The 27,974-nt window shown below is 36.9% G+C and overlaps 2 protein-coding genes across 2 annotated transcripts in view; one reads left to right on the forward strand and one right to left on the reverse strand.

The window, feature by feature from the left end:
• Positions 1–15,149, reverse strand: part of LOC145994438 (putative multidrug resistance-associated protein lethal(2)03659) — a 141,887-nt gene extending 126,738 nt beyond the window's left edge. The window contains exon 1 of the mRNA XM_083130573.1: positions 15,113–15,149. Within this exon, the coding sequence (XP_082986699.1) occupies position 15,113 (1 nt within the window). The 5' untranslated portion in view covers positions 15,114–15,149. The remainder of the gene's footprint in view (positions 1–15,112) is intronic.
• Positions 15,150–15,550: 401 nt separating this feature from the next.
• The window catches only part of RpL8 (ribosomal protein L8), a 34,438-nt gene continuing 22,014 nt past the window's right edge, over positions 15,551–27,974 (forward strand). The window contains exons 1-2 of the mRNA XM_083130574.1: positions 15,551–15,634; positions 18,855–18,999. Coding sequence (XP_082986700.1) covers positions 18,862–18,999 — 138 coding nt within the window. The 5' untranslated portion in view covers positions 15,551–15,634; positions 18,855–18,861. The remainder of the gene's footprint in view (positions 15,635–18,854; positions 19,000–27,974) is intronic.

A 27,974-nucleotide genomic window follows, 5' to 3' on the forward strand; every position in this document is an offset into this window, starting at 1 on the left:
TAAATCATTACCAATTACCTGTAGGTGGTCAATTGCAATTTATTACAACCCCTGAGAGTAATGTCAAGATTTCAGTAGGGAGAAATATTTATAGAATTAAGCACTCAAACATGATTTCTGGCACTGTATATACTGTTTCTGCTGGTGACTGCTTATATATTGAGGTCCCTGGATCCTATGACAAGCTTATACCTTTTTTTTTATAGAATTAAGAATTAGATATTCAATAATAAATAACCACTAAAACAAAAATGCCTAATGATATATTTGGCCATACAAGACATGAAGATCACAGTGATGAGTAGGGAACGGAACTTTAGGTAATTAAATGTTTTTTCTGCGATAAGATAGAGACCCTCGTTTTGCCAGAATTCTGATCATAGCCTTATATGTCAACACAGCAAATTTTATTTTACATAAAAACACATATTTTCCAGTTTTCCGTATGTAAATACATATTTTGCGAATTTTTATTTTAAATACATAAAATCACTTATTGGCTTCATCTACCTCGAAATCCTCGAAGGAAAAATGTTTATTCTCCGCACCTCTTTCATATCGAGATTTCTAGGTTTGTTTTGTCTTTGAACACGCTCGCTGGCAGACTTCTGGCGTCTCTCCTACGATCCTATTGGGGGAAAATATTACCCCCACCACTGGATCTAACGCACAAGTGCTAATGTCAAAATATACAGAATTTTTTTGGGAAGAAACAAGGTTTTCAAACTTTGTGCCAAATTGCACGTGTTTTGGAAGCTGAAGTAGAGGAAGAGGAAGCTTTGGAAAACTTCAGCGTTAGTGGCATTTTGTGCTTCAAATATGCAAGAATTGTTTCTTGTGACGTGGAGCGGTCTTTCTCACAATATAAGATGCTTTTTAGAGATAATCGTCACAGATTTACAGCGGAGAATTTGGAAAAACTATGGTGATTCAATGAAATTCTTCCAAAAAATAGCTCGCTAGGAGGTAAGCATTTAGAAACTGATTTCAGCTGTTAAAATGCATGTAATATTTTGTTTTTGTTACCAAATGTTTTTCATTTGTGTCACATATTTTCCTGTTTTTATCACATATTTTCAACATTTATGACACATAAGAAAATAAATATTTCTGAGTTTTTTAGCACATAAAGTTCCGTTCCCTAGTGATGAGATTCTGATGCTTGATGTCAGAGTCAAGAAATTAAGAAGTGATTTACAAGCTTTACAAACCACACTGAATGCCAGTCTTCAACTAGAAATTACAAATTTGCAATCACAATGCATGGACTCTCTTCTTAAAATTGATTCTGAACTCAAATTGCTGCTTCAGAAATATACTGATTTGGCCACATTAGATAATTTTCAAAGTTTAGAAGAGGCTGTAGCAGCTCTTCAAGCCAAATTTAAGACCCAAGCCACCAACTCTGAGCAATTGAAACAGCAATTGGAAGAGCATATAAATAATGTCCAGACACAGCTCCAAACAATTGTCAAAAGCATAAAATCACAAGAAAATTTTGATCTAGTGATTTCCACTCTAAAGGAACAGATTCAATCACTCCAGATACCTAATCTGGACCCCTTGAACAATGCCATAGCCGAGGTTAAAGAAAAAATTGAGACACTTGAAAATTTTATGAACAACTTGCCATCTTCTGATGCTTTGAGTGCAATAACTCGGAGTGTTGCCAACATTAAGCTGCAACTTGAAACATATGAAGATTTTGGAAAAATTCAAAGTACCATAACCCATCTTGAGGGTACAATAGCAGCAGTGCAAAGTGATTTGACAAATGTACAAGAATCTCTAGAATCCCGCCTGCCCGGTATTGTAGACACACTTGTCAGTGTCCAGCAACAGATCACAAAGCTTGAAAACCTCAACACTGAATCTGAGCTATCTCATTTTCATCACTTGATCGATGATATCCAAACAAAACTTGAAATTTTACAACAATCAACACCCACTCAGGCAGATATAGCCCTGCTCCAAGATGCTATGCAAAGTGTGGCTGATGCTTCTGAATTAAATAATGTGAAATTGGCACTTGAATCTTTGCAAAATACTGTAACAAATCTGCCTACATCACAGGAACTTAAAAATATTAAGAGAGCTGTGAATCGCATATTGAAATCAGAAGATATCAAGAATATCCAGACAGAGATCAAACAACTTACTCAGACAGTGGCCACTCTACCAACTAATCAACATATTAATGAACTGCATGCCCTGTTTGAGGATATCAGAAGACAGGTCCATGATCTTACTGCTCAAAATTCAAAATTGGCAGTTATTGAAAATTTGCAACAAATTGTAACTAATATCAAGCAACAGCTAGGGACCATGGAATCCAATCAAGCAAATGCTCTGTCTGTTTTTGCCACCCAGCTACAAGAAATTGTGCAACAATACAAGAAACTTGTTGTGGACATAAAGATCAAGCCAGGCCATGATGATGTTGTTAGGACCATCAATGAGCACCTTGAATCTGTAACAAGCAGATTGCTTACAGCAGAAAAAGAAATAACAGGCATAATCGAGAATCCAAAACATACAGTAATTCTTGAATTGTACAGCATCCCCAACAAAGAATATGATTCACCATTTACACCAGGTGGCAAAATATATATGCTGTCCCCTGCTCAATTTTATTTCCAGTTTTTTGTTGGGGGCACACTGAGACCAATCAAGATCAAATATTGGCTTCAACCACAGGCACACCACTACCCCACCTTATCAATAACAAATGCTGACAACAAACCAAAAATCACCAGTGTTGAGTTAGAGGATTTTACAGATCCCGATACATTAGAAACATCTTATGCTGAAGATGATGGCTCTCTGGAATTTCATATACAAATAGGAGACAAATTATATTTAGAAAATCCTGTAGTATCAGCTGCTGAACACCCCATAGTTGCAATATTCTTGTTTTTATATTATGTCTAGACAAATTATTGTTGATGAATTACACAGACAAGCCAGACATAATTATAAGAGACTGCCAGTAGTCACAAAAGGCATAGATGATTTATGGCAGAGCGACTAGATTGAGATGGCAAGTGGACAGCTGAAAAACAGACAAAATCAACAAGGGTTACAAGTATGTACTCACTGTCATAGACACATTTTCAAAATTTGCCTGGGCTGTGCCACTCAAATCCAAGACTGGAAAATGTGTTACAGAAGCCTTCAGGACAATCATCAATCAGAGTGGAAGATCACCGCGCTATTTGCAAACAGATAATGGCAAAGAATTTTATAATTCTGTGTTCCAACAATTTATTAAAAGCCAGTCAATACAACATTATTCGAGTTACAGTGATCTCAAAGCCTCAATTGTAGAGAGATTCAACAAAACCCTAAAAAATCTTATGTATAAACAATTTACACTTCAAGGTAATTATAAATGGCTTAATATTCTTCCAGAACTTCTAAATAAATATAACAACTCGGTTCATTCCACAATCAACATGAAACCCTCTGAAGTAACTTCATCTGATGAGCAAAAATTGATCAGGACTGTTTATTATCCTAGATACCAGCCAACAACAAGAAAGGCCAAATACAAGGTGGGTGATCAAGTAAGAATCAGCAAATATAAGCACTTATTCAAAAGAGGCTTTACAAGAAACTGGAGCACTGAATTATTTACAGTGGTTCAAGTTAAACCTGGGACCCTTAACACATATATAATAAAAGATCACCGAGGAGAAATTCTCAAAGGCAGATTCTATGAAGAAGAACTCAGCAAAACTAAACAGCCTGACACATATCTCATAGAAAAAATCATCCGCAGAAAAGGCAACAAGTTATTTGTCAAATGGCTAGGACTTCCAGAACACAGCTGGATCGATGCAGACAAAGTGATAATATGAGCACCTGGGATGTTATAAAGAGGCTGCCAGAACCTGAACAGCAGATTAAGAGAAATGGCAAGTTGCTGCCTGATAATATTAGATGTCTTATTGTTGGGCCATCAGCTTGTGGTAAAACTACACTAATGATTGATAATTTTTTATTGGCACCCAACTGGTTAGATTGGAAAAACAGGCACTTGTATGTCTTCTCTAAGAGCTTGGAACAATTAAAATATCAGCAGCTGATGAAGCTATATGATGGATTGGATATTGCCACTTTTGAATCAGATGTTAAGCCACTCCATGAATGTCTCGATAATTCTGTTGTTGTGTTTGATGACATTATACTGGATAATCAAAACAAGGTTAGAAATTTCTTTACACAGGGGCGGCACAAAAACATAGATTGCTTCTACCTGGCACAGACTTTTTCAAAAATAGCGATGCAGCTGATCCGAGACAACAGCAATTTTATATGTGTGTTTCATCAAGATCATACCAACCTCAAACACATACATGATGAATATGTAGGTGGGGACTTGAGCTACAATGATTTTTCCAAGTTTTGCAGTAGGTGCTGGAACCAGGACAGTTATGGGTTTGTCACAATTGATATGACAAGAAAACCCAATAGTGGCAAATACAGAAATAAAATCAACAATTTTCTAGACATTGAAACATACATAAATAACCATGAAAAGGCCAATCATTGATGATCTTAAATTAAGAGATTATCTTGTAAAAAGATTTAAGGGATGGAAATCCCAGAACCGAGGAATTTATGAACAACACAAACAAACAGAACAGCCTATTATTGATGCTATTAGTGAATTAGGTAAAAATATCAAAACTGTTACAGAGCAAAATCAAAATTTGATCACAGAGCTTGTACCTGTAGCTGCAAGGAACATATTAGATTATCCAATCACCCCACTTTCCAGTATTCATACACCTAGTCCTGTTGCTCCTCGAAGAATTGAAGCTACTCAGGATCCTATTGAATTGGGTCTTCTTGCTCAAATATATTTAAGCACACCTAAAGACAACAAAGATGAGGTCTTTGGCTTATATGCTGACACAGAGCGTGATGGTAGCATCATACATAGAATTGGCAATTTCAGAGTAACATTTATGGGAGATGATATAATTGTATATTCAGAATCTCATCTTGGAGAAAAAGGTGGTTTTGTTAAATATCCCGGCACACCTGGGTTGTGGGAACTGATGACTAGGAAAAGGCCTGGCAGCTATACAGATCAAGATTATGAGCACTACAAAGAAATATTAATAAAATCAGATGCTCTATACCAGAGCAATGATCCCACACAAAAAAGAGTCAAGTCTAGCAGTGGAGCAAAATACAACAATTTAATCAAACCCATATGGTCACAGATCAAGACAGGCAGTGGAATCAAACAATACAACACCCTGCCTAAAGAATTTGTCTGGGTTGATGATGTCAGGAAACTTGTAGATAGGTTATTGGTGATAGCTGGGGAGGAAAATGCTGTCAACCACAATTTTTACAATGAAAAGGTTGGAATTATGGACATGATAAGCACCAAATTGTCTAATTTTATAGTGAATGACACTAAGGGGATTGGATATCTTATAAAAATTATTAATACTCTACCACCTAAATTTTGGAATATTTCTGAGGGTCGGGGGTTGGTTAATGACATTATAAACAAGCTGCCATTTGAATTACACATTCCAGGCTATCAGTATTGTGGTCCCGGTACAAAATTGGACCATAGATTAAACAGAGGTGATCCTGGTGTTAATCCCCTAGATGCTGCTTGTAGAGACCATGACATAGCATACAACACACATTCTGATCTTGACAAGAGACATGTTGCAGACAAGAAATTAGAAGAGGCTGCATTTGGTAGATTTGTAAGCAAAGATGCTTCTTTGAGTGAGAGAATAGCAGCATTGGGGACCACCATAGCTATGAACACCAAACAAAAACTGGGGTGGGGGCTGTGAATATGTATATAATAAACCTACAATGAAGGCCAAGGGTGTTATGTATCAAATACCTTATGCAGGTCTTAAATCTCTTAATACTATTGATAGTCTTTTAACCAAAAAGCAGCGCAAGAAAAAAGCTCTTGTATTGCCAAGGGCCATGGTATGAAATTGTTGCTTAGTACCCCCCAATTAAAAAATTACAACAATCCAGGAAAAAATCACATGTGGGGGGTTTCATATTTACTATCCCGGCCATCTTAGCAGCACTTGGGGCTGTTGGGAGCTTGGCTGGGGGATCAGCTGCCATAGCAAAAACAGTAATAGATGCCAAGAAAAATAGGGCAGAATTAGATGAATTGAAGCGCCATAACCTGGCCATGGAGAAACAAGGCAAAGGGGTTAAGAGAGCCATGAATAAGTTTAAAAAAAACAAGAGCCGCTTACAAACCAAGATATTGAAGCTTTAATCAAGCCACTGGGCATCAAAAATTTTAGAGGAGTGTACATGTCTGATTCTTTACCAGAACAACCACTCAACAAAGAGTGTGGCATTGTTAATTTGGATAAGTACAAAAATCAGGGCACTCACTGGATTTGTTATCTTAAATATTTAAAAGACGAGGCATTTGTGTTTGATTCATTTGGAGGTGTTCCACCTGAAAATTTAGTAAAATATCTAAAATCAGCTAATCTTTATTACAATAATGCCCGTGTTCAAAACTTCAAAGATGTTAATTGTGGACATTTGTGTTTATCTGTTCTCAGATATATGTCTCAAATAAATAAACCATCAATTGAAAATTTTCAAAAGGCCCTGTGGTATCTGAAACATCATGGGGGTATTCCATCTCACCAGCCAAAATTCAATATAGAAACTCAAATTACATGATGATATAGTGTATCCCAAAACAATAGCTCTCAGAGCATTTTATGGCATGTACTTGATCCCTAATATTACACACCACAACAACAAAATTGCAGTTGGTGATCAAAATATTGTCATCACTCCAGGGCAATATAATCTGTCCACTTTAAATGCTCAATTACCCAGAGGTATAGTATTAACTCAAAATTCTGTCACTCACAGAGTAGAGATTGTATCTGCTACAGAAACAGTGGATCTGGGTACTATAGGAGAGCTGTTAGGCTTTGAGAACAACACAAAACTTGAACCAGCCATCAAACACACTGCTATTAATATACCTAAATTCTTAGCCATAGAGACTCTGAATATTCACTGTAATGTGGCCGAGGGTATGATCACCAAATCAAATGGCATAGGCACTCACAAACAAACTGGCATCATTGCAACATTTAAACCTAATTCTGAATTTATGGAGCCAATCATCTACACTCCATCCCCAACATTATATTTTCCTGTGTGCCATAATAGAATAGATAAAATTGAATTGATGGTCACTAATGAAAAAGAAGAATTAGTTGATTTTGCTGGAGCCACAACAACTGCTATCATAGAGATTAATATTTAAATAAAAATACATACAAGAAAAAAATGGAAAATATTGAGAGTTATGAGCTACAATCATTCCCCCCAAACAGGAGGACATTTGCAAATTTAAATCAACCCAACACAGAAATTGAGGTTGATCTTGATGTAGGGGATGGCTTTATACACCCCCACAGAGCAGATCTATACATCAAATTTGATGTTGTAAAGCTCGATGGAACAGATTATCCGGCAAATTCAAATATAAGATTGGTGGACAATTTTGTGCCGCATCTGTTCTCTGAAATTGAGATCAGAAAACATGGTGTTGTTATAAACAGAGTGGATTATCCCGGCATTACCTCCACAGCTTTGGCCACACTAAAATTATCCAAAACCGAGGCTTCTTACTACAAAATAGGAGGATTTGAGGCTGGTGATAAAATTATACCTAAGAGCCACACAGTGCTGTTCCCTATGCGCCTGTTGCCAGGATTCTTCTCAGATTACAAAGATATTATGTGGAAGGGTGGTTTAAGAATCACATTTAGAAGAGCTGCAAATGATAATAATGCTTTGATGAGGTACAGCACATTAAACTCTACAGGAGAAGCTCTGCCTAATACCCTACCTGATGAAGGCAAGTGCCTTATTCAGACTATGGAGCTAAGAATCCCAGTTGTTGAATATGAAGCCAGTTATGCTCTTAAATACAAAGCTGATATCCTAAAAAATCCACAGATTCCTTTACAATTTTATACATATTAATGTGTACAGAAGCCTGCCGCTGGTACTTATTATGAGTTTGATGCTACAAATTCATTCTCCAGTATACAATATGACATGCCGGATTTTGTGGTGGTACTGTTTCAGACTGGAAGACACAATAATCAGGAAAAAAATTCAAGTAGATTTGATAACTGCAACATCAAGAACATATATCTTAAAAATGGCAGAAATGAGGTATTCCCTAGAGAAAATTACAATTTAGACATGTCCAAGGATGATTTCCTTAAATTATATGAAGCATTTACAGCATACAAAAGGGTCACTACTGGCAATACTGACATGTATTACTCACCAGATGAATTCAAAGCACAGAGACCCATGTTTGTCATCAACACTTCAAAAAGGAAACAAGTTGTGGTTAATGACAGGACAAAAATTAAAATTATCTGTGAATTCCACGATACACTCCCTGATGACACCATATGTAGTGTTATTCTCATAGGTGAAAAATCATATGTTTATGATGTAAGAATTGAGAGAGTCACAGAGCAATTCTAGAAGATTCACATTATCTTAATACTAGATATACAAGTTGAGCCTGGTGCCCAATTGAACTTAAACCGGAAGTAAATATGTGTGTGTGGGTGTGGGTGGGTGTGGGTGTATGTGGGTGGGTGTGGGTGTATGTGTGTGTGTGTGTGTGTGTGTGTTAATACGTTTGGCCTAGTTTTAGGTGTGGGCAAAAAAATATCAAGAGGGGCATATTTTTAACAAATTTATGGACAACAATCTCACAGAAGTGCCTTTTATAAGTGTAGGCAAATCAATCTGAGAGGGGTTATCATTTCACAGGAAATTCCCGAGGGCATTTTTACAAAAATCTTGGATTAGACAGGGTTCCACACTTGAGCAAAAAACTCATATGGGCATGTTGAGCTTGTTTTAAGTGTAGTCAAATCTGCCTGAGGGGGGTTCATACTTTCTCGAGTTTATAGTATCATCAATTACACTACTCGCCACCGTCTGCTAGCAGCACTGATTTTCAGTTGCAAATCTCTTCCATTGCTTAGTAAGCTGTTTACTGCGAACAGTCAGTGCTTGGGTGACCGCACTGCTCAGCCCGCAATTCTCAAATAAAGATTCGGCCTTGTGAGATAACAGCTTAGTTCATTATGGCACCGAAAAGGAATAGCAAGATTAATGATATGCATCGAAGTAGATTTCTGTCGGGTCCAGCACCCGCCACCCCCACCACTCCCCAACAAGCTCTCGGTCAGCAATGTCCCGGATTTTCACTTAAGAAATATAGCAACCCTTATCATACCAAATGTTGAACACCCTCTCCCCCCCCCCCACTATAGTCAATAACAGAAACTTGTTTCCAAGAGTTCCAAAGATCTATGAACAAAAGAAACCTCCATTTGTATTAAGTATATCTTATACAGGTGTAACATAAATATATGTCAATACTTGGGGAACATATTCCTCACATGGAGACGATGAAATAATGTTATATGAACATGGGTCCGGAAATGCGTCATTGACGCGTTAAAGCGCATTTTCGAAAAAGGTGCACACTGTGTATGAGGCGAAAGCGGTGTAGTGTGGAATGTCGAAAAAGCTGTCAGATGCCACACACCCCACATCTGAACTGGCAGGAAATATGGTGGGTGACATTGGCGTTGACCCCGGTGAAATTGGGGGGGAGGGGTGTTCGAGAAACACATCGTAGTCAGGAAACGCTTTATTGACACGTTACAGTTCGTATGCTACTACATCACACAACACCCCATAGCAGAACACGGCACACCAGACCTGTAGGTAACAGACAAACAGGTTCAAACCGCCGTTGCATACACTCCCAGATGCGCTTGTGAATCTCTGGAGAATTCCTTTCGTATCGCATCCGTCCAAAAGACGGACACGAAGACTCTAAGTATCGTGCACCGATGTTGCATACACAAGATCCTTTAAATGTCCCCACAAAGAAAAATCTAGTAGGTTGAGGTCTGGACAGCGTGGAGGCCACATAATGGATCCACCTATACCGATCCACCTACCACGGAAATATCGATACAGAAACCGACGAACATTCACACAGGTAAAGCGTCCCATACGAACGCGCTTTGTATGTCCATCTGTTAAGCCTGGTGGGAAAGGGGAACACATAGGGCCCCACCAAGCAATCATCCACAATGCCAGCCCACAGATTAACGGCGAACAGGTGTTGAAGGTGTGATTGCACAATCGCGTCGACCCATACGAGCTGATTGTGGAAATTCACAATCTGGTCACGTTTGTCACGTACACAAACTGCGTTGCTTTTCTTTGAAATAAAGGACCATAGATGGCAGCATGCAAGAGGAACAACGGTTATAAAAGGTGCTGCATAAATAAGTTTGGAAAGTGGGTAAGAGATGGCAGCACCCAGGAGAACTTATACGATTGTAAATAGAGACAACGGAAAGAGCAGATGTGATGAAATAACGATTGTATATATTAATACTAATTATAAGGAAATAAATAAATAAGTTTAAAATAATAACAGGATATAAATAAGGAGAAAAGGGGAATTATCATTCAGTAATGACATAAGCGATTAATATACAAAAGTAAGGAAGTCGAATTGCAATTTCGATTTTGTGTCTATTACAGTTCCCAAGAACTGAGAGTTTCGTGCGGCTTTTGGGTTGTTTTCCCCCAGATGTAGCGCCATTTGGAGGCACATACATTGTAACTCCAAGTTAAGGTTAGCGCCGGCAAGGCGGCGATCTTTAACTAACCCCTTTCTCTTTGTTTGTTTGGGAGATCGGTTTTATTAATATTTCCATCAATTTGAAAGGATCGATAAAGAAAAGAAAGAAGAAAAAGTACACTATATGTATTAATTACAAGAAGAAGAAGTAGCAATTATAAGAAGAAGAATCATCATTAATTATAAGAAGAAGCCTTATTAATTGCAAGAAGAAGGCAATTTAATTATTAAATACAAGGAGAAGAAGATTCATTAATCATAAGAAGAAGATGCCATATTAATTATAAGAAGAAGATGCCATGTTGATCATAAGAAGAAGAGGCCATAAGAAGAAGATGACATTGATTACAAGAAGAAGAGGCAATAAGAAGAAGATGCCATATTGATTATAAGAAGAAGAAGCCCGAAGAAGATTGGTTAGAATTAATAAAAAATAAAAATAGAAGAAAATTACTGTATGAAAAGACTTCAAAGTTATTTAATATTTGTACATAATTAATCAAGAATATAGTACGAATTGTGGGTTAAGTGCAGTAGTGGGTTAAATCTATTGTTTCTTTCCATATATTTGTAGCGTTAGTAACCCTGATCTGTGCCCAGAGGTATCTCATTGTCTCTCCCCAGTGCTAAGCTGGTAAGTGTTTACGCGAGGGACGTGGCACGTTGGAAGGAGGCCTCATCGGAAAACAGCACAGTTGCAGGGATGCAGTCAGGGTTTGCACGTTGCTGACGAAACCATTCACAGAACACTACTCGTGCGGGTAAATCGGCTGCTAACAGTGCCTGCACGCGTTGTAAACCGTACGGGTACAACCGGTTGTCACGCAACACTCTCCAGATAGTCATGTGGTCCACATTACGTCTGGCTGCTAATTGTCTTGTGTAGACACTCGGTTCGCCTTCAACGGTATGCACAATCGCCTCCTCCGGTTGTGGTGTCCTGATCCTTCTCGGCCTCCCCCTGTCACGTGTGGCAGGCGTGAATGTTCCTTGTTACCTCAGACGACGATGTATTGCCTGAAACATTCTCCTGTCTGGGCACTGTTGTTCTGGATATATCTCGCGGTACAACGCTGAGCGCGACTACTATTGCCGCCTGCTAACCCATACATGAAATGGGCATCGGCCAATTCTGCATTTTAATGCCTGTGCATTTGACTGTACCTGCACCCACGTCCGTGATGAACACACAACAACTGACAGTACTTCCTCGATACTGGTCCGGCAAGCATTGACGTAATTCGTATGGCAAGCTCACTACGTCTTCCTGTGCCAATGGGACGCCACTTGTGGTAAACCGCCGAACTGACACGTTGTACAGTGGGATCCATGAGTATTACCGTGCAAATTGTCCATGACTATTTTCATTAATTTTTCTCTTAAATCCTATGTGTTTTTAAGCCATGGATTTTTATGTATGCTGGTGCAGAAGTTGTTAATAGCTTGTTTTGAATTTTCTTTTAATACTTGAAGCTCTTATTGGGTCAAATAAAGTGCATGAACATGGTGATGGACAATTTGCACGGCAATACTCATGGATCCCACTGTACCTTCCATCCTCCGTACGTTCATCGGTGGGTTCGCCAGAACGTCTATTACCTTACATGCGGACTGCGTGTTCTGGTATGGGGTGTTGTGTGATGTAGTAGCATACGAACTGTAACGTTTCAATAAAGCGTTTCCTGACTACGATGTGTTTCTCGAACCCTCCTCCCCACCCCCAATTTCACCGGGGTCAACGCCAATGTCACCCACCATGTTTCCTGCCAGTTCAGATGTGGGGTATGTAGCATCTGACAGCTTTTTCGACATTCCACACTACACCGCTTTCGCCTCATACACCGTTTTCGAAAATGCGCTCTAACGCGTCACTGACGCATTTCCGGACACATGTTCATATAAAATTATTTCATCGTCTCCATGTGAGGAATATGTCCCAAGTATTGACATATATATATATATATATATATATATATATATATATATATATATATATATATAAATGGATGGATGTGTGTATACGGGTGTGTATGTTTGTTCCGCATAACTCTCGAACGCCTGGACCAATTTCAACCAAACTTGGTACACATATGACTTACAATTTGGAAGGAAATACTGGGGGGTAAGACACCTCTGGCACCCCTAGGGGTGTTGTGGAAAGGGGTGACATGTAAAAATAATCGAAAACGGCCGATAGTAGTGTGGAATCCGTAGCTTTCGGGGTCGGTAAGATGAATAATGACACTCCCAATGCCGTTCAATTTATTTATTCTTGCTCCTGGAGGTGAAACTAAAAATGTTGTTTCTAATCAAGTTTTGAGTTAAATAAATATTATAGTGAATTTGTAAAATATTTTACTTTATAATATGTATACTGTACTTATACTTTTAAATACTTGTAAATATATACATGATCATGTTACACTATAGTTAGAATTCATTATTTTCCTGTCTAATAGAAGATTGGGATAAATAAAAACCCGGGCAACGCCGGGTAATCAGCTAGTTATATATAAAATAATTCCGGGATTGCATTAGTCAAAAGGGGCTTGGTATTATTAATAATCCTAAGAATGTTCTTATTCAGTTTAGTGGCATATTTATAATTGATGATGTTGGGTCAAATGATGAGAATAGGCTTGTTATCATTTTCAGTAAGGTGTGAACAAGAGCAGAATTGCTACATAACTACCATGATCAAATTTCATATTCCTCTTTTACCTAAATTACTTTCTACAATAATTGTAAACGCATTTGTTTTCTTAATCGTTCTCCATATCGAGTATTTCTTTTGCCGCATCGGTCAGGACAAGATTTACTTCAGTAAGTGATTTTTCGGTATTCACTTTCCACAAATTCCTTCATTTTTACATTTTTTAGTTTTATCTTGTGTGAAAATTCACGTTTTTATGCTAGGGAAGTTTAATGCAGAATGGAAAGAACTATTTTTAAACTTTTACAACAAGACATTAATTAAATACAAATATTCATATTCACACGTATCAATTTGGAACACCCATCTGAGCCAAGTAAAAGTACATTTATTCACTCAACGAAGAAGAAAAGCTCTCTTCACTTAAAAACTCTTAATATTAATAAAACTGTCAAGATTGTTCATTTGCATTATGGAGATAACCAAGAAATATTTCTTCACTATGGTCAGTGTTTACGATACTTTCTGTCATTACCTTGTAATATATAATGTACGAGATATACAACATTTTACCGCAAGAAAAGGAAAGTCATTTTGTTTCGAAAGTAGATTAACCAGAGAGAAAAGCAAATAAAGGCGGTCAGTTGAAACTTGCGCAACTGTAAATGTAGAATTTTGGCATAACTTGCTTTCCGAAACTAAAACGCTAAAATTACGCTTCAAATAGTTTTCGCTGCTTCCCTCCATGAAGCGAGAGACTTTCGACGGCTATAAACTTCTTATAATCTTCGGTGTCCCTTGCATTTTCAAAGAATTTCATCCATATGTAAGGGGTTCCGGGTTCAATACCCGGTGGAGGCACATAGTGGTTCGGATTCCACTTTAAACTGCAGGTCCAATCCCGATTAGCCTTACAGTGCACAATTGTAAAAAAAATAGGCGTGGGTTTAAAAACACTTTTGATTTAACATGCCAACCCTTATATTCTCACTTTCAACGTTTGGGATAGTTACTGTTTAATCCTCTGGAAAGTTGGCTTTTGGCATCATAATGAATATATTTATACATTATTTTTCTTTGGTAGCTAAATACGTATGTGCTTCTATTTACGGTAATCTCAGAAGTGGCTGAGGTCTGACATACACCCTTCTCATACACACGTGTGTGGAGAGACGGAGAGTGCACAAATCATTTTGTTTATCGCTTTTATTTTAACATTTTTAGTTACAATATGATAATGCTACATGAAATAGACCAAAAAATGAACGAAAACACAAATGTTCCACATTCATTAACTTATCTGACGCATTTGCATCCCTGTAACTCGGTAGTCTAAATAAATGTTTCTGAAATCTTCTAAAAAAACAATTTCGAAAACTCAAGGGTGGTCTGTTGTATCGCAGACCCATAAAGTAGAATGAGATAATACTAAAATGTGATGTTTGGATAACAATCGTTGGGGAAGAAGCACGCAGAGGATAGAAATTTGCAAAAACGTTCTCAACGACAAAAAGAGTAAAATACAATAAATTTACACTCACCTTCTAGAATTGCTGGTACTATTTACTCTGTTGATTCTAAATTAAATTAATGTAAACATTATACAACCATTCAACATTTTTCGGATTCGAGCTGCACATTTCCAACTCATAGATAAAACTCAATCTATAGCTAGACTTTCATGTATTAGTAAAAGATAACTTTCCACTTACTATTTTCGTGGCTAGTGTGTCGGGTGCTTCTTGTAGTTGTTTCCAGTGGCGCTAGTTAAGTGAGTTTGGTCGCAGCTTATGTTTTAACAGTTTCGTTGGGTTTATAAAAACATCCATTTTCTATATTACAATGTGAAAGGTACAAAGCACAATCACTTTATTTCTTCATTTTTAATTAAAAGACATTTCAAATTAAGTTTTTTCTGCAGGAATACCATAATTAAAAGTCTATTTATTGCCCTTTTCTGTCGTAGGGTTTTATATGGCTAAAGCTGCCACCTGGCCATCGTCAAAATTAATTCTGAATGTACAGTCACCTCACTTAGTACAGCAGTTTGTTTCTTTATATAGCAAATTTGTAGAAATTCAACCGACATTCGTATCAGTATACGCTGTATAAAAGAAACCTTGGTAATAACTTTGCTGACCGTATGTGGTATAATCTGTGGTCTTCCTCGAACGTGAGGAGCGGAAGAAGAAGAAGAACATTTCTTTACACGGGAAAAACGCGTGAGTGTATTGGTAAGTTTCATGTCTGTTAACAAATATCTGTGTTCATCTTCTTTTATAATAATTCTACATAGTGATTAATTAAAATACAATAGCCATGGTATTTTTCTCTTCCCATTTTGCACTTCTTTGGTTTTTAATACTGCTAAATGTAATATGAACATTTCAAAGATTGGCTGTGTAACGTGGCCAACGTGATTTTGATACGCATACTGTTTTAACAGTGCCTGACTAAAATATTTTATGTTCATCATATCAAGCAACATTCATTTATTCGGTATACCCCTTGTATATGAAGTCATTATGTGCAAACCAATTTCATATAACTGAAATCATACTGTTCCATGGCACCAGTTCAGAAGTTCGTGTTGTCGAAAATGGTAACAGTTTCATGTATCAGAGACACAGTTCTTCAATTTTACACAAGAAACTACTTACGGAAATGAGTTTCTCCAAGGTTTATAACCTCCGTCGATATATATTCTTCCTAAAACTTCATCCTACAATGCAGCAGAACAATAAATAATCACTTTTCATGTAATAATATTGCGCATTTTGTGAAAATCGACAACATCATGCCGTTGTTTCCAAGATGTACCTGCAGATGGCTCTAGCGTCGGAAGCGCTAGTGGAATCAGGGTTTCCAAACGCGTGAATTTTTTGGAGAAACGCGAGTTTTTTTTCCTTCGAGAAACGCGCGGTTTTTTGTCGAGAAAGGAAAATGGTTTTTCGATGAATTTAGGGGTGAAATGGGTGCTAATGGAACCTAACCTAACCTCGAGTGAATGGTTCGTGGAGCTACCCGTGGATGGTTTTTGGGGCTAACGTCAATGGTTTGTGGGGCTACCCGTGGATGGTTTTTGGGGCTAACGAACAATGTTTCATCGAAATGTACAATGTCCAGACGTGATCCCCGGTATTTTACAACTTTCATGCACAATAGAGTTGGAAACATTGATATTCGAAAACAAAAGAAGCGTTACAATTCGCAAAGCAAGCGATATCGCACCGTGACGTGCTTTCCGTAGCATTAAGGAAAATGGTTTATTTTAGCAGAAAAAGTGTTTGTTTTCGTGCAAAAAGCATATTGGCACCTTCCACTATGTTCCGCAATACATAATTGGTAAGTACAAACCACGAGAAAGACAAAATATCCGATTTAAATGTGTCTCCGATGCATGAAACTGTTAATGTCGAAAATAAAAGAGTAAGGAGCGACAGTTTCTATTATGTTAAACTATTAGTAAATATTTAGTTAATCGGTGTCAATTTTTGGGGAACCCTTAACCCTCTGTGGTCCTCGAGAAAGTGAAATATTTTACATGTTTTTACCTCGCGGAGGTATGTTATAGTGAAGTAAAGTACATCTGTTTTCCTTACCGTCAAACAGAGCAGCCCGAAGGTTTCGCGCAAGTGAATGTAGCACCCAACACGACATTCGACAACATCAGCTACTTTGTTCGGAGTTAATGGTAATTTCGTACGGGGGCCGTTGTAACTACTGTACTCCCTCGCTCGAGAAATGTCAGATTTCAATGTTTTACGTTATGTAAAAGTGGTTCCAGCGTTAGTAAAGCACAAATGAAGGAGATATTTGATCCCAAAGAATGGTCCACGTAAGTTAAAACCTGGGTAACAGTTTCATACATCAGACATACATTTGTTCAAGGTTTACAACGTTCGTCGAGGGTTATTTTTTCATCGTGGAATATATTTGACCGGGAAATCGTATTTTTCAACAGAAATATCTCACCGATGCACAATTGACATTGCTTTCATTTGCTTGCCCTACGACAACCGAATGCTGCATACGTTTGATGATGCAAGTCCCCGTCAGTGTTTTAACCCCCCCCCCTTTTTTTTTTTTTTTTTTTACTATGCTTGCCTAACGCAACTAAACCTACCCTCGTCGGAAATGTTTCGTGGGGCTATCCGTGAATTGTGTGTGGGGCTGTCCATCAGCTACCCGTGCATAATGTATAATTTCCATTTGTGACTAACACGATAGTAGGTATTTTTCGGTGAAGAAGGTTCAAACACTGCATACCCACAACGTGAGTCAAGATGTGCCCGCCATATTGTGTGTTCCAGAAGTGAAGAAAGGAATAAAAAAAGGGAGCGATTTTACAATTCCGGGAATTTCTCCATTTTGTTTGGCCCCCTAATCACGAATCTGCAGTTAAAATTTGGCACTCACACATGGAAATAGCAGAATAATCTAAATTAAGTTATTATTTCTACGCCCTCGATTTCCAAATTTCCCACGGATTCCGGACTCCGTCCCTGGGGTAATTGACATACCGTCCCCAACTGCTAACGCAGCCCCGCCTCCGCTCCGGCTCCCCGGCTTTCTCTATAGAGTCCATGTTAAAGGCATGTTAGAAATTGGTTGAATTCACCTGCCTCCAAATAAGCACCAAGTTTTAAGTGCAGATTCGTGATTACGAGGCCCAAGTTAGTAAGTATCCCAAATTTCAAACAAATTGGATAAATTCCCTGTATTGTTAAATTATAACAAAAAAAGCACTCAGAATGTGAAAAATTGTGTTTGTTTTCGTGTAAAAAGCATAATGGCACCTTGAACTATGTTCCGCAATACACAAGATGTAAGTACAAACCATGCGAAACACAAAATATGCAATTGTAATGTGTCTCTGATCTATGGAACTGGTACCAAAAACTGTAATTTCGGAGTACTTACTTTCGTCGCTTTTTGTTAGTAAAAACTGAATAGGCTATACACTAAAGTAGCGAAAGAACACGCCGAAAATAACAGTCGGTAGCAAACCTAACGATCCTAATCTAACTACGTAAAATTAATGCTGCTGTTGTGGGTAGTCGTTTTGGGTGCTATATTCACTTGTGCGAAACCTTCGGCTCGTTCTGCTTCACAGTAAAGTAACATTCTAAGAGACTTCCTTTACTTCACAATAACACATTTCCGAGATCTAAAATCAACTGAAAACTTTTATAAACATGCAAGATATTTCAGTTTTTTCTAGAGGGTCAAGGGTACCTTTCCTACATATTCCTTTCCTTTTCTGGTGTGTATAAGAAACTTTTTTTTTACTTATGCCGTTCATTTTATGGTATGTAAAACATCTAAATCTGTCGATTAAAAAAAATTGTGCCTAATTTTCGAGAGGGTACGGTGGATTAACTTCTCACTAACTCATTTCATAATCTGATCAATTAAGATCATTAAACCTTATTCTCTCTGTTTTTCCTTCAGGTAGACAATGGGTAAGGTTGTACGTGCCCAGAGAAAGGGTGCTGGGAGCGTCTTCCGTGCCCACACGAAACACAGGAAGGGACCTGCAAAGCTTCGAGTATTTGATTTTGCAGAGAGGCATGGATACATCAAAGGTGTCGTAAAGGTAGGTGTTCTCAGTGTACTGACAACGTTCTGTACAAATAAATCTTCTCTATATAATATAATATATATTATTACATGCACTTGGCCAGAGGGGTACAGTCTGTCGGAAATCTTATAAACCTATGCAAGATTCAAGTTTGATTTACTGCATGGGTCATTTCAGATCCACATAAAACTGGCTTGGAAGCTTAGGGAGGGGGTTATTTTTCTGTAGTTTACGGTTATTACAATCATAAGAAAACAGTTTTTCGTTGTGACGTATAACAATGAATAATATTTTTTTTTTCTGAGAGCACAAAGACTATGTTCTAATAATAAGGATATCAAAAATGAAGAAGAACGGCTTTTTAATATAGCAAAAGGAAATGGTTTTCACACTAACAGAATAAACCAAATCAAAAAACAAGTCTCAAGAAAACTAAAGGAAAAGAAATTTTCCATTCCACAAGGGATTCTATCATAAAATTAACAAAATTTTTAGAAGATTTAATTTCAAAATTGTTTTTAAATCACCAAGAAGTTTGGCATGTTCATAATGAATTCAAAATGAGAAACTCTACCAGATGTGGAAACCACAGGAATATATAATATAAGTTGTTCATGTTCAAAGGATTATGTAGGACAAACAGCAAGAAAATGGGAATAAGATGGCACGAACACGATTTGGACATTATAAATCTAAACCCAAGAACAGGTTTGTCAGCTCACATCATCGAAGAACAGGGTTTTAGAAAGATTGACTGGAAACATAGAGAGTTGAATGTCCGGGAAGCTTCTTTCATTGCAGAACACTGGAATAAATTAAATAATGAAAATGGTAACATAGTTCCAGTATGGAGTTTTCTTTTTCACAAATGGAGTACGCCACCATCTTTAAAATTTAATGTAACAGAAAACATCAAGATACTTTATGAAAACAATGATGACTTTGAATTACCTGATGATATTTGGGATTCATAATTTTAAATAAAAAAAATATCTGAAATAAAAATAAAACAGACTGCTTCTTTTCAGTTAGGTTGCTATATTACAACAATGTAACATTGACAACATCCATTATATAAGGGATTCTTTTTGTTTAAAAAATTGCTAACCATTGTTATAACTGTATGTTTAGTCAAAATGAAAATAAATGTCAGATGAAGGGAGTGTGTGTTCTCCTGAAAACTGTTTTCTTATGCTTGTAATAACCGTAAACTACAGGAAAATAATTCTACAATGCAAGCAATGCGTACATAGAAGAAAAACTATTACGGAGGGGGTGGGGGGGAGATGAAAACATAGTGTGTGTAACTGGGTCAACATTGAGAATGTGGAGCTCTGCAGTCAGCCTTGCATTTTTGGCCGTGCCAAGTTGTTTGACAGCATTATTGGTAACGGTTCAGATTGTTTTGATTTTTTTTTCAAATTCTCCTAGCAGGAAGACTAATTATCGTGGAATTTTGGCAATTATTGTCACACGAAATTTGAACCTTCGTTAAAGTAATGAGCACTGTTTGTATTTCGAAAAAACTGTATTTTGTGTTGACAAGTGGCTGTAAATATCATAGGCTTGTGGAAATTAATGTAGAAGTAAAGCGGAACCTTAGTAGAATGCATTTAGGGACTTTATTTTAATGCTAAGAGAACCAAACCTGACCTGCCTAACCTAACCACGAAAGCATATATTGTAACAAAATCTTAACTAATGGCTAAAAAACTGCAGTATTTGTTAACAAAAGTAAATCGAAGTTGGACCATGTTAAAATTGCATTCTTAGCATGATGAAATTGCAAAAAAAAGAACTTATTAGGTTTTGGTTGTCTTATTGTTTTCAAATATATTATTCTCCTTATTCTTCATTTCACACCAGTCTTGTAGGCACTTTACTTTTCCTTCTGTACATCAAGCCCAAATCATTCAGCATGTAGAAATTAGATGGGTCGACTCAGGGAAATGAACCTGTGGCTTATAAAAGTAGTTGCTGTTAAATGTCTTTTTTGTAGTGAATATGAATTATTTACGTATTATATTTGTAAACCCTTATGATACAACAGGTATTTGTAAGTAAAAATAAAAAGAACAAGTACTAAAGTACTTAAAAATGTATTCTGAGCCATCATTTTACATTTCCACTAAAAAAAACTTCTTTAAACATGTTTGAGAAAGATTTTAAATTCAGTAAACAAGCTTAGAAAAGTCTAGAAATCCTGATGCATGAAATCTATATTTGCAGCAGTTGCATCAATCCAGGTCTGGTGCTTTTTCCATAGTGTATAGCTACTACATCTTAAGCTTGCAGGTGCTGGAGAACAATTTCACATACATTTATTTCCGGTTTATAACAAAAATCACTCGTTGCTCATTTGTATCAACATGCATCACAAAAATATTATCACTGAAAGTTGGAGATTTTGTGTTACAATGTGCTGATTATCAGTATCATATATTCTCATGTTTGTTGCTTTTTCTACACTTTTGCTTAATTGTGACAAAGATGAATGATAATTAGGTGAAATTGCAGGGGGACAGCACCAGGGTTGCTAAGCGACTGGAAAACCAGGAAAAGTCGGGGAATTTTGCATATTTTCTGGAATTTACTCGCATTTTGGAGTTGCAGGAGAACCAGTTACAAAATGAACGAACGGTTCATTTCCACTTCCGAATTCGGTTCTTGTGATACCAGTCCCACCAAAAGATTCAGTTCAGAAACTTGTTCCTCTCGTCATTATGACTTCTAGTCTGTTACGTACAAATTTATGGTTCCTTCGCATTTCGATTCTATATTTATTCACTCTCGGATCTAGGTTCTTGGATCCGTTCATTTTGCGACTCGTTCTTGTGAACCTGTTCAAGACCGGAATTTGGAGAGGCGTGAGATTTTGCCTTAGAGAATAAGGTACTCAAGATGAAACCTACGCACCAGCCATCCTCAGAATTTCTTGGGGTAAATGTTGCTTTAACTTTGTGTGTGGTGAGGAAATTTATTTTCTTCAAGAACACACCCATTCGGAACCCGTTCTCTTTTGATACGTGAAGCGGAGCAGGTTGGTGTTCGGACAGTTCATTGGTTTTGGATCTGCAATAAAGCTTGAAGAGCAGAATTTCACGTAATTGGCTGTGATTGATATCAGACTGGATGGGTGCGGATGCAGAGTAAAAACAAAGGGACTCACTACTTCGTTCCCCCCGTGAATCCATTCTGTGAATTTGAGCCCTTTGTTTGCGACCCGTTCAGAAGCAACCTGATCAACTAGTTCATTTGCTCATCGTAGTTTTTACATTGCAAGAAATTAGTGATTTTATTCAGTATCAGTGACATCATTATTCGAATATGCACGTGTTTTATGCATGTAGAACTAAATTTATTTTTTAAAAACTGGTGTGAAATAGAGGAATTAAACGTACGCTGGTCACACATCGTTGTTAGGTTAGGAATGTTGGTTTGATGCCGATAGTAATTTTACGTATTTTTTGCGTGTAGAATGAAATTATGCTGAAAAGTGGTGAAAATGGACCCAAGTTCCTTTTGTTTTATTACGATTTCATCATGCAACAAATGCAACCTATACATGGTTCAATTTCGATTTATCTCTTTTAACACATACTGCAGAATTTTAGCGATTACTTAAGATTTTGTCATATGCTTTTGTGGGTAGGTTAGGAAGGTCAGGTTTGGTTGTCTTAGAATTAAAATAAAGACCCTGAATGCACTCTACTAAGGTTCCGATTTATTTCTACGTTCATTCCCACTAGTTTAAGATACTTACTGTCGCTTGTCAACCGGAGAATACCTTGTCCATGGGAAGCGGGTATGATTGTGTAAGGTCATTTTGAAGTTTTTTTCAACATAAATAACTTTTTTCGAATCCAAATAGTGTTCATTATTTTTTAAGGAAGGTTCAAATTTTGTGTCACAATGATTGCCAAAATTCTATGATAATTAGTCTTCCTGCTAGGAATATTTGAAAAAAATCATAAAACATTCAAAACTGTTACCTTTTAATAGACAGATTTCAATGTTTTCCGTAATATAAAATTGGTTCCAGCATATGAAAAACTCAAATAATGGAGATATTTGATTCATCATGCATACATGCAAAGTATGGCCCGCATATATATTTTTTTGTAGGTGTATGGTTGGTCACCGGCCCCATTCACTTTCTGAATTTCCGAAATATGTACTATTTTCAATAAAATAAAAAATATAATCATTAGACTTATTGTATATTTTCTAAAGGTACATGACCTAATTTTCTGTTGTTTCTCATTTGTATTGATATAATTCAGGTTGTATACAGGTTACAGTGTAAAGCTTTGATATATATGCCATATTTTTTAATTGATTTTTTTACACCACCTTAATTGTAATGACTTAGTGAAAATGGGGAAGTACAATAGTTAGTTATTTTTTCATTGAATAGCATTATATTAATCACTTGGTAAATTTTCAGCTAATAACTGTATATTCATATTCATAATAATTAACGTGCCTGCATATTTAATTGAAAAACATGAGGTTCAAAGGCAAAAATCATGACGACAAACATGTCTGGAAAACCTGGAAAAGTCAGGGAATTTCATAATCAAAAAATCGGAGCTACCCTGCATCACACATATCCAGTCCATAACAGGACTTGAACCTAGAACCTTCTGGAGAGTGGCAGCTCCCAGTTGTGAAATGGTTAGCACATCGTGCTACAATGTGTTCCGAGTTTGAATCCTGGCCTGGGCATTGATGTCTGTGAGTGTCCATTCATCAGTTTCATCATATCATCACTCATATTCGCAAGTTAGCCAAGAGTGGCACAAAAAGCAAAAAACCTTCTGTAGCGAGATTGTGAGTCATCTTGTTTGTGTTTGTCCACTAAGGCAGTTAATGTATTACCTGGGGCGTGTCTGGTATCTGAGTGATGCTCACTGAGCAAGATTTTCACCAGTTGAGCAGAAACGATACTTGACTGTGTGTGCTTACTGCTCGTTGATCAAAACATCAGTGCCATCATCTGTGATTGCATGTTTCAAAACTAATATCATAATTATTGCTTCTCAAAACAATGATTGGTGCTAATGAATGAGAACAATACCAAACGTTATTCGAAATTTTCCTTTTCACACACTAGCAACAGTTTGCAAAAACTACGGTGTATGTTTGGAATAAACAAAACTTTCATTTTAATACAATTACAAAAACTGGATAATTATATTACCTTCAGTCTTGAACTTTCTCTGTATTTATGTCATATAACAGTTGGGCTGAAAAGTTTGTAGGCTAACATAGTAAAAAATATTTTTTTGACAAAATTCGATTTTATTATTCAATATAGTTGCCTTCGAGGGCGATACAACGATTATAGCGGTCATACAATTTTTCGATGCCATTTTTATAGTACGATTTCTCTTTAGCATCAAAATAGGCCTCAGTTTCGGCCATTACCTCTTCATCAGTGTTAAATTTCTTTCCAGCGAGCATTCTTTTAAGGTCTGCAAACAGGAAAAAGTCACTGGGGGCCAGATCTGGAGAATATGGTGGATGGGGAAGCAATTTGTTGTCTAATTCATATAATTTTGCCATCGTTTTCATTGATTTGTGACACGGTGCATTGTCTTGATGAAACAGCACTTTTTTCTTCTTGAAATGGGGCCGTTTTTTCGTGATTTCATCCTTTAAACGCTCCAACAACGCTAAGTAATAATCGCTGTTGATGGTCTGGCCCTTTTTGAGGTAATCGATGAATATAATACCATGCGCATCCCAGAATACTGATGCCATAACCTTGCCAGCCGACTGTTGCGTCTTTCCATGCTTTGGATTCGGTTCATCACGTGCAGTCTACTCGGCTGACTGTCGATTGGACTCTGGAGTGTAGTTATGGAGCCATGTTTCATCCATTGTAATATATCGACGGAAAAAATCGTGTTTATTACGGTTGAATATCGCTAAACATTGCTCCGAATCATCAAAACGTTGTTGCTTTTGATCGATTGTGAGCATGCGCGGCACCCATTTTGCACACAGCTTTTGCATGTTCAAATATTCATGCACAATGTGTCCAACACGTTCCTTTGATATTTTTAAAGTCTCAGCTATCTCGATCAACTTCACTTTACAATCATTTAAAATTATTTTGTGGACTTTTTTGATGTTTTCGTCGGTAACAGCTTCTTTGGGGCGTCCACTGCGTGCATCGTCTTCGATGCTCATTTCGCCTCGTTTAAATTTAGCAAACCACTTCTCAACGGTTGATTTTCCTGGTGCAGAGTCCGAATAATGTTTATCAAGCCAAGCCTTGGCTTCAACAGTATTTTTTTCTGCCAAAAAGCAATGCTTTATTAACACACGAAATTGTTTTTTATCCATTTTTTCACAATAACAAAAGCTGCTTCACTCACAATGCTATATCTCACGAACTAATTATCCGGCAGCTGTGAAATTTATACACGTATCTTTTGAAGGTTAGTACTAAGTAAAAATCACATGGATTTAATTCTAGTAACGCCATCTATGAGTCAGCCTACGAACTTTTCAGCCCAACTGTTATTAATCTCAAATATCTCTTCATTATCTGCCATCTCATGAGATCGAAACACACAATGATATATTCTGTGCCTTAAACCTGAGGCAAGCAAGGTTAAAATTTGTTCTGGGAGCAAGTGAGCAGCGCTTGCAGAACAACACCAATTTGGCCGTCAAGTAGCTGACCGCTCAGATACTTGATGCATCTTAGAAGTCATGATGAGAGCAATGATGGTTTTGCAGACATTTGACCTGAATCTTTTTGAAGATGCTTTTGTTTCTGAGCTCTGTTCATGAAATTTTTATTCAGTTCCGTACCAAAATGTTTTTATAAGCAATCACTTGATAAAATTGTGTGTATTTTATTATTCAAGCTCTGTGGGATTGTATTATATGTAGAAGGTCATTTGTGCAATATTTGCACTGGTTTTGCTTGGAGCTTGAAGTTTAGTTTAGGGTCATTCCATGTCAAATGTCGTCCACTTCCTCAGATTGTGATAAATTTCAATGTACATTTAGAACTTTCTATGCTGATTTCAAAAATATCAGTTTTATTGAAAATTGGCGAAGAGGTTCAGAGGTTATACGTTTTTCAAATCTCCATATATGCCTCTTGCCTTAGGTCGCTTTCAGTGTTTCATATTAGTTATGAATTATGGTAACTTTCTCTCAGGTCTGTCTTAGAACATTCAAATTCTTCATCTTTGTTTTTTAAAAAAACAAATTAACTTCTAACTGCTGATTTCATGTGTTGCCCCCTCCTTTCCTTCAATTCCCTCCCCCAAATTGTATGCATTGGTAGCTCAGTGTACTAATGCCTGATAAAGACAATATGATGGATGGTTAAGGAAGTGTGTGTTTAAGGAAAAAACGTTTGTATCGAACGATTTTGAAAATTAATCTTATTAAAAAAAAATACTTGTGTATCTAGTACAATATTAAACAAAGCATAAAATAGAATATGTTAACATTCTATTCCTTTAGGTGGGTGTGTGTACGCAGTTCTTCATTTCTACATGTATATTTGTACATTAAAAATTCAAATATTTTTTTTGGGAATTTTTTCAGAGCTATGATGTTTTTGCAGACATTTGAACAGAATGTTACTGAAGATGCTATACATATATTTCTGAGCTCTGCTGTCCATAGGTTGTTATATTTTGCGTCAAAAATTAGTAGCAAAATTTGACTGAGAATTGAGAGTAACAATATTATGTGAGAGAGAGCATTAGGATCTAATCCTCATAATAGTCTAGGACAATATGTAATGGCCTGCGAACTGAGTGTGAATTAGTGGTTGAAATATGTAGAATATGTGTAAGAAGGGGTAGATAAAACTAAATGGAGTATGTAAGTAAGTAATGGATATTTCCATAAGTGAACTCTATACTTTAAGAAAAAAAATAATTTAGAACTGAATTTGAAAATTCAGGCCCCAGATGAATTCAGGTGCCATGGCAACTGGATGGTGCTCTATTTTCGTACCCCTTTGAATAAGTCATGGAAGCAGTAATTTTGTTCCGAGGAACCGGTTGCAGGAATCACTGTGCTCGTAAATAACAACACTGAAGTGTGGAAGTACAAAGCTGTCATACCAAACTCCCCAAACCTATTTTCATGAGGTATCATTTCAGTTTAATGAAGCCAGCTTAACCTACTCACATTTATATATAGGGGAATATTATGCAGAAAATAAAAGCAAATGGGTGGAATATATAAAGCAAACTGATTGTCTACATATCTGCAAGAAATAAATGTCTATTCCAAGTGACAAAATGCAAAACCGTGCATAACTCATAAATGTTTTGGATATGGATGCACTAGACAGTTGCTAACAGTTGGGGAATGATCACGTCCGTGTAAAATGTTCACAGTACAATCTTTTTTTTTTTAATCTCGGTGCCCTGAAATACATAATATTGAAGTTTCACTGTATACAGCAAACTTGCAAGACAGACAGAGACTGGGAAATTATTATTGTAGGAAGTGTGTGTGTGAAGCGTAATCAAATGTATAACATGCATATGCATATCGACAACATTAGCATCCAGCAGTCTGAAGGTCAAATCGTACAATGTTCAAACCCAGTGACATTTCAATATTATCAATACATTTTTTTTAGAAAACACAATAAAAACAGCCACAGAGCTTTCAAGATTACCTTCGTCTTGTATTTCTGGAGCCTTCAGACTACAGGTGAATGGGCATTATTGAACCCATATATCCAGCAATGATGTAAGTTACAAACGTGAATGCTCACCAACCACCATATGCTCTTATAGGCTAAACATGACTGAACCTATAGTTTAGAATAAGTTCTGGGTTGCTAGGAATTGAACCAGGAGAGCTGTGTAATATTAAAATATTGGAAAAGTTTATTGCAAAATGATATTGTGTTAAGACCAAAATTTGACAATTTTATCAGAGCCATGATGTGTTTGCAGACATTTGAACGGAATGTTAGTGAAGATGATATTTGA

The sequence above is a fragment of the Lepisma saccharinum genome, chromosome 10 (genome assembly GCF_977018435.1).
Source record: "Lepisma saccharinum chromosome 10, izLepSacc3.1, whole genome shotgun sequence".
In the NCBI taxonomy this organism is placed as follows: Eukaryota; Metazoa; Arthropoda; class Insecta; order Zygentoma; family Lepismatidae; genus Lepisma; species Lepisma saccharinum.